Consider the following 17,548-nt stretch of genomic DNA (forward strand, 5'->3'; position numbering starts at 1 on the left):
AGTAGTAGTACACTTCATTTCCTTTGTTAAGAAGAAGGCAAACTGCACTATCGAACAGCTACGGAGTAAAGGTCACAAAAAACTCAAAGTAAAGGTCACAAAAAACTCAATGAAAGTAGTTCAGTTTCGTATATAGGTCGCGATTATTGTTTTTTTAGTCTTAAAATTTGTTCCGGCTCAAATTCACCTTTTCGCTTAATAGTAGTAGTACACTTCATTTCCTTTGTTAAGAAGAAGGCAAACTGCACTATCGAACAGCAACGGAGTAAAGGTCACGTTAGAAATTCAAAGAGCTTTAAGAGCATTCATTCTTACCTCAATTCCGCGGCCACATATCAACGCCAGACTCCTTGATCATTCCAGACTTTTCAACATTCCCTGCCATTTGAAATGGCATTTTTTAGTCTTTTGGTAATTTACCATTTTTGATTTAATTACATGACACATTTGTGCATTATGTTAGTGCTTTTCTTTTCTTAAATTGATTTTGTTTATTTAAGAGCATCTATTTTTTTCTTAGAAATTCGAAAATTGAGATTTTCAAAAAGCGATTTTTTTTCTCTTTTTAATTGTGTTCATTGACTTTTTTCCAACTCCCCGTTGGCTATGTTTTGTTTTACACGCAAAACCAGGTACCAAAAATAATCATCGGAAAGGTTTTGATGAAATATCATGTTCAAGCCCTTTCATTCGTGATTTTAACGACCTTGAAAATCGTAAATTTTTCTCGATGTCGAGAAAAACCTATTTGAAGTTTTTGAGTTTTAGTCTAATTTCGAAGTAGTTTAAGACCCACTCGCTCGCTTTACTCGCCCGAAAGTAGACTAAAAGTTTTCATTAATTCAATGAAAAAGCTTCTCTGGCAACAAAAAGCTTACAAAAATTTTAAAAAATTGTACCGCCTAAATTTTGTAAAGATTTTTTTGTTAGTTGTTCATTTTCGAAGATAACTACTGTCGATGGTATTTTATTTTCTAATGTCCTATGCGTTCGTATAGTTCTCTCATCTGACTGCGCACAAAACTACAAAAAAACAGCAACCGGTTCTTATGATAGATATTCCGATATTTTTAAACAGTTCGGTTATACAAATGTATTATTGGAGTTGAATATATCATCGAACGTAGAAAACGGTATGAAAATTATGTATAGGTAATTCAAAATTAGATTGTTTAAAAGCAGTACTATTAAAAATAGATATATTCAATATTGTGCGCATAAGCTCGAAAACTGATTTCAACTGCGTAAAGAAAACATTCGGTTGAGTTTTAATGATAAGTCAGTTGGTTCAACCAAATGTGCCTTCATTCATTTCTCTATTTATAATTGCTTAAACAAAAATTGTATAAACAAAATGGTCGCAGTCCAAAGCACGTCATTTGGTGTTTTCGGTTTCCGTCCGAAACTACTGCAACCCCTTAACAGGCTGGAGTTTTTCACACTCTGTGTCTCGATTTCTGGTCTTTTACAAGGTGCTCTTACTAACGGGCTCTTACCAGCCTCGTTTAGTGCCATTGAAGCTAGATTCGGTGTGACTAGTCTACAAGCCTCATTCATACCGGCTTTATTTGAGTTCTCATCGCTAATACCTTTGCTACCGCTTTCCTACATCGGAGGCCGATCATCTCAGCCGCGCATTCTGGCCATTGGGTTGCTCGTCCAGGTACTGGGAACGCTGGTTCTGCTGATCCCACATTTTGCTACAGTTGGAGAGCCGTCAGTGATGGAGCATTTGTTGGCCCATGCCGAAAGTTACGAGCCAGGATACTGCACTCCTCAATTCGAGGTAAAGTTTTTTCTTGAAATCTTCTAGTCAGATTCCAGTTACATCGAGTTTTTTTATTGTGATTGGGAGAGCTAAACGGCCGAATGGTTCGTTTGATCTCAAACTCTAATTAATCTCAAATTCGATTTTTTTCACGAAATGAACTTTTCATGCAGCATTACAATTACAATAATTTAAGTTGGTCAAAGTTCATGATATTTGTCAATATTGCTAGAAAAATTTATTTGATGGGGTGCGAAATCATATTTAAAAAACTGTCATCTACCAAGGGGTTTGGGAGAAATAGGCATGACAGAAACACTTTTTAGGCGAAGAGACTGAATGACTGAATTTTTGGGGTAAATAAAATGTTTAAGAGTAGACAAACGTAGTTCAGACTCTTATATAGGTCGCGGTGATTTTTTTTCAGGGAAAGTTTGTTCAGGCTCAAATTTAATTTTTCTTCGCGATTTGACTTCTGATTTCTTTTTAAGTTCAGTTCATTTTCTTTGTAAGAAGGAAGTCAAACTCCACTATCCAACAGCAAAAATGTAGAGGTCAAAATAAACGTGATCGACTTCTAACTTTGAAGTGGAATTTAATTTTTACACTTGAGACAGCAAGTGTATTGTAATCGGGAACTAGGCTTTTTGCTCGTAAACAACTTTTCTTTACCCTTACGATAAGCAAGGGTAATATAATCGGGTACTAGACTTTTTCCCGTTGGTGTCTGGAGTTGATGCGTTGCGAGATCTGATAGTGAAATTTTTTTGTAGACCCAATTATTGTTGGCTTATTTGGGGGATGTTTTTTTAATATAATTCCAATCAAATAATTGTTTGTTTCAATTCGAAGAGCGTTACACACGCAAACGCTTTTTAATACACACTCTTTTTACCATTCTTTTGTATACACGCTAAAAGGTTCAGTTTGAAAAGAAAAAACTTTGAAACTTTTTTAAAGATTTTTTAATTTTTGAGCAAATTTTTGTAAAAACACCAGAATAAACTTCCGGAAAATGTTGCTTTCATTTTTTGACTTAGTTGTTTGATCTACGAAGGTATTTGGCGGTTGTTTCGTAAATTTTACGACTGAATGTTTCAAGAAGAAATGTTTGGAAAGTTATGATTTTTCTTGTTTCGTTTTCATTAACGGGTGTCGTTATTTTTCTTGCGATCTTTTGTATTGTGGCTCAGCTACCTTATCGCTGTCATTGAGCTTCATGTTTGAAAAGATTGATGTATTTATTCTCGTCTGTTTTCCTCAGATTGAATTTTTTCGTTTTTCCAAAAACATTGTTGATTTTTTCAAGTTTTCTTTCGGCTTCGTATTTTCCATCTCACTGTCTATTTGGTAATTTGCAACACTACGCTTTCATTGTAATGCAAGAGATGCAAAGCTATGCTTCGCCTCTGTGTCTGATTTTCCAGCGACATAAAAATTCTACCTATTCTATTGATCCAGTTTTCTCATCTTCGGTTATTTTTATCAAAAGGTGTCTCAATCATATCTTGTTCCAGAATTTCAAACAGCTGTTGGGGATATGTTTTTTCATGGAAATTCATGGAGATTTTTTTCTGTCTATTTGCGTTCATTGACTATTTTACAACAGTTTTTTGTTTATGTTTTGTGTTTAAGGTGAAACCTGCGAAGGATTTAGGCCACTGGATTTCAGTGTTTTACTTGGGAGTCATAGTCATGGGATTTGGAAATTCAGCGCTCTGGGCGAACTCGTTTGACTACTTAGACAAGAACTCGTCGGACGAGGACTTCTTAATTTATAACGCAATCTTCGCAATGACAGCTGTGTGGGGACCTGGACTTGGATATCTTTTTGGGTGGCTTTTTCTCCGACTCCCGTTTGACGATATAGCAAAACATGAAGATAAATACTCCCGTCTGACAGATGCACAGTACGAAAACTTGCAAAGCAGTCCGTCATTTATAGGAGCTTATTGGCTAGGAATAGCTTTCATAGCCCTGATTCAGTTCCTAGCTGCAATTCCTATTTTTGGGTTCCCGCGCGAGCTCCCGAATGCAGCTGAAATTCGTAAGTCGAAAGAAGTTGCTTACTCGTACGGAGCAATAGAATCGAAAAGGACAGGCGACTCCTTCAACGACATGAGTTTCAAAGATGTCTACCAAGGAGTGAAGCATCTCTTGACAAATCCTGTATATATGTCGCTCATCATTGCGTCTACAGCGTCGGCTTTCTTCATCACTGCGCTTGCTATGTTTGGACCCAAGTTAGCTCAAGCTCTCTTTTCCGTCTCGCCTAAGGTAGCTTCACTGTACTGCGCTGTTATTTTATTCCCGACTTCTGTTATAGCCGTTGTATTGAGCTCGACGTTGCCGAAGTTACTGAATTTCTCCTTTAAAGATATTTTTCTGGTCTGTTTGTTCGGTTCTATGGTTACATTTTTGTTGTCGTTCGCACTGCTTTTTCCTTGTTCAAGCACAAATGACATCGATGTTAGTGATGTGTATATCTACCAAGGATCAACTTGTAATGTCACCGAGTGCAAATGCGATCCGCTCGTTTTTAAGCCGTATTGTATGGACGAGAGAGTTTCGCTGTACAACCCGTGCTTCTATGGTTGTGTTGACGATAATATAGAGAATTGTGGGTGCTTCGATGGTGACCAGAAAAAGACTCTTGTATCTGGAAACTGTGCCACGAAAGAAAGCTGCAGCACGGCGCTGTTCTATATTTTCACCTCAGTGCTTAGTGTAATGTGTTTTATCGCGTTTTTCATCTACCCCTCAATCACAACTGCAATTGACCGAGTTGTAATGCCTCAGTATCGCTCCTTCGGATTTGGAATTGCTCTTTTTATGCTCCGTCTTCTAGGCACCAGTCCAGCGCCGCTCGTGACTGGTCTAATTTTTGACCAATCCTGTGACTTTAAACCAAAAATGGAAGACTCGTCACATTCGTCATGCGTGTCGTACTCGGCGCTCAATCAATCCTTCGGCGTTGTTGCCGTTTGTTGTTGTGGTTTCTCAGCGTTAGTTCTTTCTCTCGGCTACTCGGCTCTCCATTTCTCATATTCTTCGGTGGCAGATGACGAAAAAGAGCTTCTGGTTCAAGATAAACCTAAAAAGCGGTCTATAGATATGGGAAAAATGTTAGACGAAATTTTCGAGAACTAGTTTCATCTATTAAGTTCGAATATGAATATATTTTTAAAATCATCAAATGAAATGAAACGGCTCGCTGTTTTGAACGGTATACAGCCGAATTTTCTAAGGCAGCTAATTGCGGTAGGCTGGTAATATATCCGAACCTAATAATGAGACTAGTCATGATTGCGTGTTGTCTGTAAATTAGTTTGATAATTGAACACTTTTTGCGTATACTTTTGTTTTCTCTTTAAAGGGAATTGTTTTGCAGATAGAATATGAGCGGTGATTTCGCTGCCGCCGACAACAACCAGTCGCACAACCAACTTGAGGGCGAGAACGCGACAATGTTCGATTCGGTCTCAGGAACTGACAATAACGGAGTAGCGGCTGGTGATGACGTTACGATGAAACGGAAATCGGAAATGACAGGCCACGAGGACGAAGAGAGGGCGACGAAGATGGTGAAAACAGAGGCGGGACTGAGTGAAGAGACAAATGGACAAGGGGCACCACACGGTGAAGAGAATCCCCCGGGTGTGGATGTTAAAGAGGAAGGTGTGTGTAGGCTGCGATGAGTTGAGATATGTAAAATATGTCTCATGATTTTTCTTTTACCTCATTGAGCTGTCTCTATAGACAGTGAAACAATCTTTAAAAGTAATTTTGATTTGACTTTTTGCTGGTTCTGAATTGAAGTCAATTCAGTAATTTATGTTGGGAAAACTAGAAAGAGTGAGAATTTTTTTTGGCCTAGAATGGGGTTTGACCAGTTTTTGCCCAGTGTTTTGTACAGGTTTTCATGTTTTGAATAGATTAGGTGGACAATTTCAGGCTTTTTTGCGAATCCATCAGATCTGTTGTCAGAATTTCATCGCTCAAAGTTCTCTTTGCTTTGGTTGCTTGCATAGGTTGTTCGAAAAATCCAACTTTTTGCAAAATTATTCAAGACACCAAATTGGTCTGCAGTTAATTTAATTTTATGGCCTGCTTTGCTCAAAAACTTGACATCATTGACATCAATTTAGCATGAGGCCTAATGCTTAAGGGATTATCGAGCGCAACATTTTAAAAGGTTGACATCAAAACTTCTAAGAATCATTTAGAGCCACGATCGAATATTCTAAAGTCTGGGTTACTTAAGGAATTGTTTGGAAAATTTCGAGCTGCTTCAAACAAAATGATCTGAAATTTCAAGTCTAGACAGTGCTTGCCCATTTTGTCAAAATTTTCGCGTTTACAGATTCATTTCAGTCTGAATCGAATCAACCAGAAACACCACCCTCCATTCTTAAAAAATCTTGCTTTTCTTGAAGCTATTCAATCTATGACATAACCTGAAATATTTCACTGTTTCATCGCTTGAAACACTTGCTGAGAGTAAACTTTCCGCTAAGCGATTCGGTCTACGAATTAATTTGAAAATAATTTAAGTTTCATAGATTGAATAGCTTGATTAGAAAAATTTAGCTTTTTGTGGGCTGATTCGGTCTATGAAAGAATTTGAAGCATTTCAAAGTTTCATAGCTTGAATAGCTTTTGTAGAAAAACTTATGAAATGTTCGCGAACCCATTCGGTCTGTGAAACATTTTGCAAACTTTCATAGTTTCATAGATTGAATAGTTTGCTTAGAAAAACTAGATTTTTTGCGAACTGATTCAGTCTATGAAATAACTTGAAATATTTCCAAAGTTCATAGCCTAAGTAGCTGACTTAGAAAAACTTTTTTTGAACTGATTCGGTCTAAGAAAAACTTAATGCTTCAGTTTGATAGCTTGAATTGCTTGCATAGGAAAACCCTAACTCTTAGCGAACCCATTCGGTCTATAAACTTACTTGAATTATTTAAAGGCGCCATTGCTTGAATATTTTGCTTAGAAAAAGTTATAAAATTTTTGTGAACCGATTCAGTCAGTGAAATAATTCGAAATTTTCGAAGTTTCCTTGATTGAATAGCTTGCTTAGAAAAACTTAACTTTTAGCCAGCTGATTCGGTCAATGAAAAAACTTGAGTTTTTAGTTTGATAGCTTGAATTGCTTGCATAGGAAAATTTCAACTTTTAGCGAACCCACCTGGTCTATGAACTTACCTGAATTATTTCAAAGTTTCATAGATTGAATAGCTTGCTTAGAAAAACTTAACTTTTTGCGAACCGATAACTTGTTCAGAAAATTTTCAACTGTCGCGAACCGATTCGGTCTATGAATTAACTTGAAATTTTTAAAAAAAATTCATAGATTGAAGAGCTTACGTAGAAAATTTAATTTTTAGCGAACCCATTCGGTCTATAAAATTACTTGAACTATTTCAAAGATTCATAGCTTGTTTATAAAATTTAATTTTTGCGAACAGGTTCGCTTATAGAAAGAAGTTGAAGTGTTTCAAATTTTAAACAGCTTGTATTGGACAAATTTTAGTTTTTCGTGAATCATTTCATCTCTTTATGGCTCCAATAGAGAAACTTATTGCCAACCGATTCGCTTTATGACATATTTTGACATAAAAGTTTTATAGCTTGCCTTAGGATAATTTGAAATTGATGCAAGCCAATTCGCTCCATGAAAGAACTTGGAAATTTTTCATAATTGAATTAGCTTGCTTAAGAAAAATTTAATTTTTCACCAACGATTCTAGCTATGAACAAAGTCGAAATACTTTAGCTTTTTTTAACATCATTTACTTGCATTAGAACAACTTGAACCTTTCGCGATTCGATTTGGCCTGAAATAACTTGAAATGTTTCAAATTTCATAGCTTCCATAGGTTCCTTTTAGTAGAGTTTAATTTTTTTGCGAACTGATTCGATCTCAGAAACAACCTGAAATACTTCACAAAGTTTCTTCGCTGAAAAAGCCTGTATACACAAGTTTTTATATTTCGCAAACCGATACGGTCTGACGTAGCTAATATCATTTTAAAGTATCATTGCATGAAAAGCTTGCTTGAGAAAAGCTTGATTTCGCGCGGACTGATTTGCTCTATGAAATAAGTTAACGTTTTTCCAATTTTTATCGTTTGAATATCTTTTTAAGAAAATCCAACTTTTTGCGAACTTATTTGGTCAATAAACAACCTTGAATATGTCAAAGCTTCGAAAACGATTCGGTCTGAACTAACATTAAGTTTTTCAAACTTTCATTGCTTGAAGATCTTGCTAAGAAAAACTATCTTTTTGCAAAACGTTTGGGTCTAAGAAACCACTTTTAAAGCTGAATTTGGTTGATTAGATTAACTTCAGTTTTGCGCCATTCGATTTGCTACATGAAATAATTTGAAATTTTTTCAAGGGTCATGGCTTAAATAGCTTGCTAAAAAAAACTAGATTGTCCCGCGAACCGACTTGGTCTTTGGAATTGAAAAAAATTTCAAACCGATTTACGACATGGCTGACTTGAATTTGTCCGAAGTTGCATTATTGTTTAGCTTGATCAGAAAAACAACAAATTTTTTGCGAGCCGTTTGATTATTGGAGGTGGGCTTGCTAGTGCTATCAGGCTTGACTTGAATAAATCTTTGTATTATCGTTTGATTAACGAGAATATAATCGATCCGACCACTGAAAGTGGAGAGGAATTATGTTTTATAATCATTGCAGTTTGTTAAATGATATTTCAGATTTAAGACCGTTCTGTTGCGATTTCAACGACATTAAAAAGTTTCGAAAACCTTTTTTTCCGTTGAGAAAAGCCGGTTTGAATTGTATGATATTAAGTCAAATTTCGAGCAAGCAAAGCGAGCGAAAAGGCTTGTAATTTGTAATATGAGGATAAGATGTTATTTAAGCATGAGACGTAGTGTTGCTCCTGTAATTAAGAGCTTTTAGAGTTTCTTTCAGCGCCTTCTTTGAGAATAATTTTTTTTCTAAATTCCAAAAAAGCAAGTCTAAAAGTAAATGCTTTGAATTTTCATCTTGTTGGTTCTATTTTGGAAGAAGATTTTTTTCGAAGGTTTCGAATTGATTATAACTTTCAATTATGATCAAATTTTAGTCTTTCGTTCAGATCCTATCAGCACACCACGAACAAAAACGACGCAAATTTAAAAAAAAAAAGAAAACTTAATTTTTTAATTATTTGTTTATTAATTTGGTGATCGGAGTGCTACTTGCACAGCAACTGGCTATCCTTAGTGTTTATTATAGATAGTGAGTATAGAAGAAAAGGAAAACTTTCTAATTAAAAAATCGCGCTTGAACAGTATTCGAAACAAATAGAGGTCTGGCTGTAAATGAATTGAAACTGTAAAATGAAACGGTGCGAAACCAACAAGCCGCGCTGCTGAAAATCCGGATAAAACCGCACGACTTACCGCAACATTTTTGGTAGCTTAAAACCCATTTTTTGCAAACATATTTACAAAAACGTCTGCGACCCGCTGCACTAGTTATTTGTTTTTTTTTCTTGCTTAATAGATATTCTAATGGGACATTCACCTTTGTTTTTTTAGCTGATGCACCAAAAACAGAGCAGCCGGAAGATGAGCCGGTGGAGCTAGTGATTGAAGACTTGTTCACAGTTTACGTCTCAGCCAGACGTCGTAACTTCAAAATTCCAGAGGAGGTTGTCCAGCAAATCAAAGAGGAGTTCGCGTCTAGTGGAGTTAACGTTCTAGATGTGTTCTCAAACAATCCATTCAATTTCTCAGTGAGAGTGTCTGAAAAAGACGAGATCCAGAAATTAATCGACAGTTTCCACAAGAAGGTGCTTTTGAAACAGGGTGGCATATAAACCAGCCCAAATATCAAACAGCCGAAAAGACGTAATTGTTATATAATAGTTATGAAACAATTATGTAACAGTTACGAAAGTTATCCAAATTCGTTCATATGATGTAACTTTTCGGCAGGCTTATATACTTCGTGCATTTTTGGTTGGCTTATATTTCGACTGGTTATTTAATCTCGAAAATAGAAATGAGAGTATTTTAAAATAGTTAATACGATTTCCGAATAACACCGTCGGTATTTGATATGTTATTTGAAAAGCGCCGATGGTTGTGTTTCTATCAGTTCAAAGATAAGAACTCGCTGTGGATAATTCGTCATGATAATAATGTAATCAGACTTTAATTGAAGCGTATTGCTTTGTTATGCTTGCGTTGATCAAAATTAGTTAATTCAGGAAATAAGATTTAGCAAAAATGGGTCTTTTCAGGTTGTCGCGGGACTGGAGATCTACGTGAAGATGAAGACGCCGAAAACAGGCCAGTATGTGGTGAAGTTGAAGCCAGTGAATGGGAACGTGGTGTTCGACTACGAGTACTCAGAGGAGGTGACGGAGGTGCTGAAGAAGATGGACATTGACGTGCATAACTGCAGAAGCATCAGAGGACAGTCTGTGGAAATTCACCTGTTCAATCAGGAAGACATTCACAAAGTGAGCAATAATTACAAATAGTCTAACTGTGGTTAAGCAGATATTTTCTGTGTAGGTAATCTTTGAGGGGAGGGAGTCGGTGAGAGGGGTTTTGTATTGTATTATTTCGGTTTTGACTCGAGCCAGCTTGAAAGCGTAGTGATATAAGATCGGTCGATTTTTTCCAACACAAGTCGTACATTTAAGCTTAAATTTCATGTGTTCATTAAACAGTATGTGCTAGGTTTTTTCACCTTATTAAAGAGCATTCCTTGTTGCTGGGTATCTAAGATTAAAGTATGCGTTAATGTAGCCCAGTTGAAGGCTCTTGTACTAAGCTGCGAGACTCTCGATCTGGAGGTCTGGGCTCAGATCCCGTAGTCTTCGAAGATTTTTCTTAGCGGCATTTTTTTTCATTTTCTTTTTAGGCATTATCATAAAAAAAGTGTTGCATTTTTATAGCATGTGTTTAATCCGCTGTATTGGTGGCTGTTACTATGGCGCAATTGTGAAGACATCGATTCTGGAGGGCAGCATTTTTTCAAACTTCATCACATATTTTAGTAATATATGCAATTTTAAAGTTCTATTTTGCCATTTTTCGACGGCTTTGGGAAGTAATGCTCCGTCTGTGTGAAAATTTGTCACCGGCTTTATCACAATCATATAAGGTGATTTGTTACAATATGTGATAATTTTTAGCATAGTACGTATTACATTTGAGAACTATAATGAATAATATAGCCATTGTAATATATCACCGCATTTAATTCTTTTAATGTCTCAAAATAAGGTAAAGTTAATTAAACTAGCCAGCAGCTAGTGTATTAGTACGAAACTTCTTTTTTCTAATCTACTCGCAAATAAGTGTACATTATTTGATGGCAAAGTGTTCATTATTTGGTGGCACTTTTGAGCTATAATCACAATCTGTAGCATTGGAAACTCCATAGCATCTGTTCTCTGCTTTATTTTGGCTAGTGTTTCTGATCAATCAAGCGTCTGTGGCTCAGTGATTAGTGCGGGAGACCCATAAACTCTAGCTCGCGATCGTTTGAAGATCGAATCCGAGAAGTAGACGAATTATCTCTCGTTTTACGCTTATTTCTATTATTTCCTTTTGCAGTTTATAGGGCTGCTTTTTTATTCGTGTTCTCGCTAGTGTTTGCGAAGCGAAGCTTCGCTTCTGTGTTTAAGTTGGGCTTTCCACGGAAAAAAAAAATTCAAGTCAAAAGATTTTAATTTAATCTATTTTTTTTACACTTTTGATTAGGTTATTCTCTGCGTGTTTATTTGGAATAACGTGTTTTTATAGCGTTTCACAGACGCTTGTTTTTAAGGCGCTTTAAGATCGTGTCAGGAGTTCCGTAATCTGGATCTGGAGCTCCTGGGTTAAAATCCAATGTGTCCAGAAGGTTTTTTTAAATTAAATTCTATGAAAGGTCTTTTAGAATTTTTCGGAAAAAACCGATGAATAGTAATGAACGTAGTAAAGACTCTTAGATCTTGCCGATTTTTTTTTTCTTTCAGGAAAAGTCTTTAAAGTCTCTAATAACTACCGATGTGCACTCATACATATTGATATCTTTATGAATGACCTTAGTATATAATGCACTTTTTGAGTTCAATTGAAATCCATCCGCTGAAAACGACATAAATAGCACTCTCCAAATACAAAGGGGGAAATGGAGCGAAAAACAGGAACATTTTCTAGTTTCGAAATTGGAATTTAGATTTCAGCGGAGTAAAAACTTTTCCTATTGATCCAGTTTTCTCCAGTTGGGTTCATGTTATCAAAAAAGCGCCAATCATAAATTGTTTTAGAAATTCTTCGATTTGCTATGTTATTAATGTTCAAACTCAAATTTAGCCAAGTCACGCTCCCGTGATACTACTAGAGTTAAAATTAAACAGATTTATACGTCTCTTACGTATTTTGTTTATCGTCCAATTTTTTGGATTTAAAACTCATCTACCTTGTTAACTTTACAACTGTACCGCCAATGGTTAATTCTAAGATCCAGGCTATCCTTCTTTGATCTGCTCATCAAACCATGATTTGGATTCTTTCCAATAGCTTCAGAGGAAGACACAAATTTTCAAGATTTTGTACAATAATGTCAGTTGCGTATTACTCGTAAATTTTAGAGAAAAGCTGCCATTTGGTGTTAAGTGCGTTGTGAAAATAAGGGGACCTGAATTCGATACCTGCAAAACCCTTATATTTACAATTTTTTCATTGGACAAACCTGCATATAGTTTGACCCGCTGCTTGCATTTTCTCAGGTAAAATAATGTCTATGAAAGGCCAAATCCTCTGATGTTGAACCGAGTTTAAAGTCTCTTGTCGAGAAAATTGAAGTCAATTATGTTAAAAGCTGTGGAAAAATCAATTTCCAGCATAACAGAAAAATTATTAAAAGTTTGAATTAATCACGTTTCTGTAGATTGATTTTACCGATAGCCTGATTCATTTGAATCAAGTATCAAGTAAAGATTGAGAACAGTTTAATTAGAAGTAATGGTTGTAGTCAGTACTCTTATATAGGTCTTGCTGATTTTTTTTTGAATCAGGAAAAAGTCTTAAAATTTGTTCACGCTCAATTGTCATTTTCGCGGCTTGACTTGTGAATTCTTCAGTGAAGTTCGGTGCAATTCTATTGTTAAAGAGAAGGCAAACTCCACTATCGAATAGCAAATTTGTAAAGGTCACGAAAAACGTGATTGACTTCTTTTTTTTCGAAAGTGGAATTGAATTTGAGTTTTCTCAACAAAAAAATACCTATCGATTCAGTCTCCTCAAATTGGGTTAATTTTATCGAAAAAGTGACAATCATAAATTGTTTTAGAAATTCAAAGAGCTTTAAGAGCATTCATTCTTACTTCAATTCCGCGGTCTTTTGGTAATTTACCATTTTTGATTTAATTGCATAACACTTTTGTGCATTATGTTAGTGCTTTTCTTTTCTTTTAATTGATTTTGTTTATCTAAGAGCATCTATTTTTTTTCTTAGAAATTCGAAAATTGAGATTTTCAAAAAGTGATTTTTTCTCTTTTTAATTGCGTTCATTGACTCTTTTCCAACTTTCCGTTGGCTATGTTTTTGTTTTACACGCAAAACCAGGTACCAAAAATAATCATCGGAAGGGTTTTAATGAAATATCATGTTCAAGCCCTTTCATTCGTGATTTGAACGACCTTAAAAATCGTAAAATTTTCTCGATGTCGATAAAAACCTATTTGAAGTTTTTGAGTTTTAGTCTAATTTCGAAGTAGTTTAAGACCCACTCGCTCGCTTTACTGGCTCGAACGTAGACTAACAATTTTCATTAATTTAAAGTTTTCGAAAATGGAAAATAATTATCGGGCCAGCGAAATAAAAGTCTTACCTATTGATCCAGTTTTCTCAAATTGGGTTAGTTTTAAACAAAAAAGTATACATCATTGATTGTTTTACAAATTCAAGAGCTTTAAGGCCATCTTTTGTGTCTTCGAAATTCAAAAGTTGAAGGTTTTGGAAAAAATAAGTCGGTTTTCTCTTCAGTTTCTGTGCGTTCATTACTCTTTTCCGTCTGTCAGTTGGTTATGTTTGGGTGCGTTGCAAATTATCAATTATTTTGGCTATAGGCCGGTAGTTTTTTAGCAGCTCTGCGACAGGAAAAAATGTTCAAATGAGTCAGAACTAACGTTTTCTTGAAAATCGTGGGAAATACTTCGGTCTCAAAGATAGTGCTAATCAGCATGATATGCTTCTAGGAATGACGTTGTTTTCAAATAGTTGCTACACAGTTCGGAACCTCTTGCGTCTTTACGATATGGAACCTTATGATATGGAACCTCTTGCGTCATTACAATTGAGCTTGCGAGCGTTAGTGTATTAGTACGAACCTTCTTTTTTTCTAAGCTAACTCGCAAATCAAAAAATTCATGATAAGTGTTCACTTATTTGGTGGTTCTTTTAATATAATCACCATCGGTAGCATTGGAAATTTCATAGCATCTGTTCTCTACTCTATTTGTGGAAAATGTATGGGATTTATTAAGCGCCTGTGGCTGAGTGATTAGTGCGTGAGACTCATAAATTCTAGGTCGCAGATCAAACCCGAGACATAGCGGAGTGTTAAATAATTCAAGGCTTATTTCTATAATTATTATTTCACTCTACAGAGCTGCTTTTTCGGCGTGTTCTAGTTTTGCAAAGCGCAGTTTCGCCTCTATGTTTTCGGTTGTTTCAAAGAAAACATTATTTTGCGCACCTCTACCCTTCGAATACATACAAAAATATAGTTTTGTCGGTTAAATTGCCGTTCACTAAATGTTTCTGGAGTACTTATTTCACGCCGTGGGTTATTTTTTGCTGGAATTATTGTCCTCAAACTTTTTCTTCAGTTTTATCCTGCATAGAGGTTTCCGACTGATATTATATTGACTGAAAAGCCTCATATTCAGTTGTTTGGTGCGTGAAAAAAGTTCCATTGTGTGTGCGCGTGCTTTGAGTGGGGACTTTTTCACTGGGTTTTTTATTATTTTTTTTTCGGTTCAACGTCAGTCTGCGCAAGTTTTGTCGGCATTGTTTTTGCTTTGTACGTTTTGCTCAAAACATATCGAGTCATTGATAAGAAAATTTGATGATAACTTTATTTTTTTTAAAACTTTTGTCTCCTTTTCTCTCGGCTAGTCTTTCGTGCTATGTTTGTGTTGTATCTCTTAAAGTGCGTTTCTCTTCTGTGTTGCCTGTTCTGCTCAGTTTCCGAAAAAAATAATATATTAGTTTAAATGGTGTTTACAGGTCGTAGAAAGGTTCAACAACACAAATTTCGGCTATATAGACATAGTGGCAGAAGCCTTTGACGAGACAGAGCAAGAATCGAGTAAAAGTGTAAATGCAGCCGACTCCAGCTTCACAGCCGACAGTCAAAACGGAGAGACAATTAAAAGCGAGGAGGATGGAGGAGGTGATACGAGTAGCAATGCGGGGGATAATATGAGCACGACGAGTGGGGGAAAAGAGTCTTCGACGTCGGAAGAGAATCTGAGCTGCGAGCCATTTGTGTTCGCGGCCATGAAGACAAATTCCGACTCCTTCACACCCAAGAACATGAAAATACTCTGTAAAGTAAGTTTTCACACTTCATTTCAGATTGCAAGCAATCATTCTTTAATGGATAAATAACCGAATTAATAGTTCTCAATTTAATAGTTCCGAAATTTAAAATGGTTTTTGTTTCATTCCAAAATTTAAAATGATTTTTTTTTTCATTCCAAAATTTGAAATGATAAATTTTTGAATGAAAGCCGTTGAATTAAAGCCGTAGACATTTTTTTTGAGCCATGACAGGTTAAAACGATCAAGTTACCGTCAGTCCTTTTATGTAAATGCATTTTGTGTTTAAGGCATTTGAAGACGAGTCCATAGTTGTTTCTCGCAGCAACACAGCCTCAGCTGGAAAGTTTGCTTACTTTTTTGTGAAAACATGGGACGATGTGGAGAAGTTTTTGGACAAGTTTGGAAACAAACTCATAAACAGCATGCTCATTAATTTCGAGAAGGGGTCCAGAAAGAGTCCATACATGCAACAGAACTCCTCAGAACAACAGAACAGATACAATAACAACAGAGGGGGAGGAGGAGGAAACTACAGAGGTGGAGGTGGGGGAGGGGGCTACGGCGGAGGAGGCCCACGAGGAGGCGGGGGTTACAATAACAGGGGCGGGGGTGGATACGGCGGGGGTCGAGGAGGAGGAGGTTACTATGGCGGGAATCAAGGCGGATGGGGAGGAAACAGAGGCTACGGAGGTGGTTACCAGGGCTACGGGGGCGGAGGAAGAGGAGGGGGATATCGCGGCGGATACAGAGGCTGGTGATACTCCTCGAACCCTCTTCCTTCAATGCAACCTAATTGGCCTCGTTGACATCCCGTGTCCAAGACTGAATATAAAAATGAAATGAAATATTGCAGCATGTTTTAACAGTCGTCATCCGTGGGGTGCCTCTTTTGTACAGGAGTTCTCTCGTGATTTGAAAATATTTTGGTTTCTTAAGCTACACAAATTTGATTGTCGTTCATTGGATGTTTTGTTATGATTTTGTTTATTTATCAGTATAATTTACGATCTGTCTCCCACTTTTTTGAATCAAGATAATAGGCATTGTTTCTTCCTCGTAATTTTTAATTTTTCCGATATAATAATAGTGTGTATTAAAACCCTTTCAGTCCTGATTGTGCTGGCGTTTAACAAACGTTATCAAAGCGGGTTGTAGACTTTTTTCGGGTTGACAATTTGTTAAACAAAATGAAGCTCTTTTCCATTCCCACCCCTCCTCAATATTTGAATTTCAAGTTTTAAAAACTATTTTAACATTGCTAAAATTCAATGTAATTGTGAATGGTGAATGAACTAACTATTAATAACTGATTTGATATTCGAACTTCCCCGCACTCAGCCATAATAACAGATAAAAATTGAAATAAGGGGGTAAAGTGGAGAAGAACCGAAAATCACCTGAATTGACAGTCCGTGGATTCCATTAATTTAAAGTTATATTACTGGACTACTGCTATTACAGTACAAGTTGTATCAGTATTTTTCATAGTTTTTTCTGGGAAAAGTTCAATGGTCGGCATATTATGCGTCTGCTTACTTTTTGTTGGCTTAATTAGCAGAGCGTGAACTTTATTCAGGCTCAAGTTGCTGTTACTAAAATTGAAAATCATTTAGATACATTCTTGTAATTTATAAGTTAAGTACATCCGATTGTGTAACTTCTGTTCAATTTTTTCGCTTAAAAGGTTGGTTCGTCTTAAATAGTATCAGCCGACATTGTATCAGTATAGACGCCTCATATTGCGTCATTTGGAGGCTTATGATAGATTTTTAAGTCTGTGTTTCGGCGATACAAAAGCTTCATTCTAGCTCATATTTCTTAACAATTTTGTTTCTGCTCAATGGGAGTCGGCCTAAGATGTTGAAATTGAAATTCATTCGTCAAGACACGTCTGAAATATTGATAGAGGCATTTTTTTATCAAATCACTTTTGGTTTGGCGGGTTTTTCATATGTCTGCTAGCTAACCATGCTATGTTTGTGATGTATCGCAACTGGTGAGCTCTGCTTTGCCTATTTTTCGTTAATGTTTTTTTTTGTAAAGAAAAGGCTTTCTGGCAGTTAAGTAAAACTTGTCTGAAATATAAGTGTAAATGAACGTGACAAAGACAATTATACAGGTCGCGTTGATTTTTCCGTTTTTGTTCAAAGAAAAGTTTTAAAATTTTTTCAAGCTCATTAGGTTTTTTTTGCGATT

At 36.1% G+C, this 17,548-nt stretch overlaps 2 protein-coding genes across 2 annotated transcripts; both read left to right on the forward strand.

Moving 5' to 3' along the window:
* The first annotated feature begins 999 nt into the window (after window positions 1-999).
* Window positions 1,000-4,997, forward strand: LOC134841499 (solute carrier organic anion transporter family member 4A1-like). The gene is made up of 2 exons (XM_063857524.1): window positions 1,000-1,786; window positions 3,404-4,997. Exons 1-2 carry the CDS (start codon window positions 1,355-1,357, stop codon window positions 4,916-4,918), a joined length of 1,947 nt encoding a protein of 648 aa, XP_063713594.1. The 5' UTR covers window positions 1,000-1,354; the 3' UTR covers window positions 4,919-4,997.
* A 166-nt stretch (window positions 4,998-5,163) lies between these two features.
* Window positions 5,164-16,370, forward strand: LOC134841465 (keratin, type II cytoskeletal 1-like). Its single transcript, XM_063857472.1, has 5 exons — window positions 5,164-5,446; window positions 9,337-9,590; window positions 10,044-10,265; window positions 15,035-15,361; window positions 15,640-16,370. The coding sequence occupies exons 1-5, from the start codon at window positions 5,167-5,169 to the stop codon at window positions 16,108-16,110; spliced, it is 1,554 nt and encodes a 517-aa protein (XP_063713542.1). The 5' UTR covers window positions 5,164-5,166; the 3' UTR covers window positions 16,111-16,370.
* The last annotated feature ends 1,178 nt before the right edge of the window (window positions 16,371-17,548 follow it).

Source organism: Symsagittifera roscoffensis, chromosome 3, assembly GCF_963678635.1.
Source record: "Symsagittifera roscoffensis chromosome 3, txSymRosc1.1, whole genome shotgun sequence".
Taxonomy (NCBI): domain Eukaryota; kingdom Metazoa; phylum Xenacoelomorpha; order Acoela; family Convolutidae; genus Symsagittifera; species Symsagittifera roscoffensis.

What these genes read in the sequence shown, in the direction of transcription:
- LOC134841465 (XM_063857472.1), top strand. Translation starts at nt 5,167, where the DNA reads ATGAGCGGTGATTTCGCTGCCGCCGACAACAACCAGTCGCACAACCAA. An exon ending in TCGACAGTTTCCACAAGAAG is followed by an intron (nt 9,591 to 10,043) that starts GTGCTTTTGAAA and finishes GGGTCTTTTCAG; the next exon opens with GTTGTCGCGGGACTGGAGAT. An exon ending in ATCAGGAAGACATTCACAAA is followed by an intron (nt 10,266 to 15,034) that starts GTGAGCAATAAT and finishes TGGTGTTTACAG; the next exon opens with GTCGTAGAAAGGTTCAACAA.
- LOC134841499 (XM_063857524.1), top strand. Translation starts at nt 1,355, where the DNA reads ATGGTCGCAGTCCAAAGCACGTCATTTGGTGTTTTCGGTTTCCGTCCG. An exon ending in ACTGCACTCCTCAATTCGAG is followed by an intron (nt 1,787 to 3,403) that starts GTAAAGTTTTTT and finishes TTTGTGTTTAAG; the next exon opens with GTGAAACCTGCGAAGGATTT.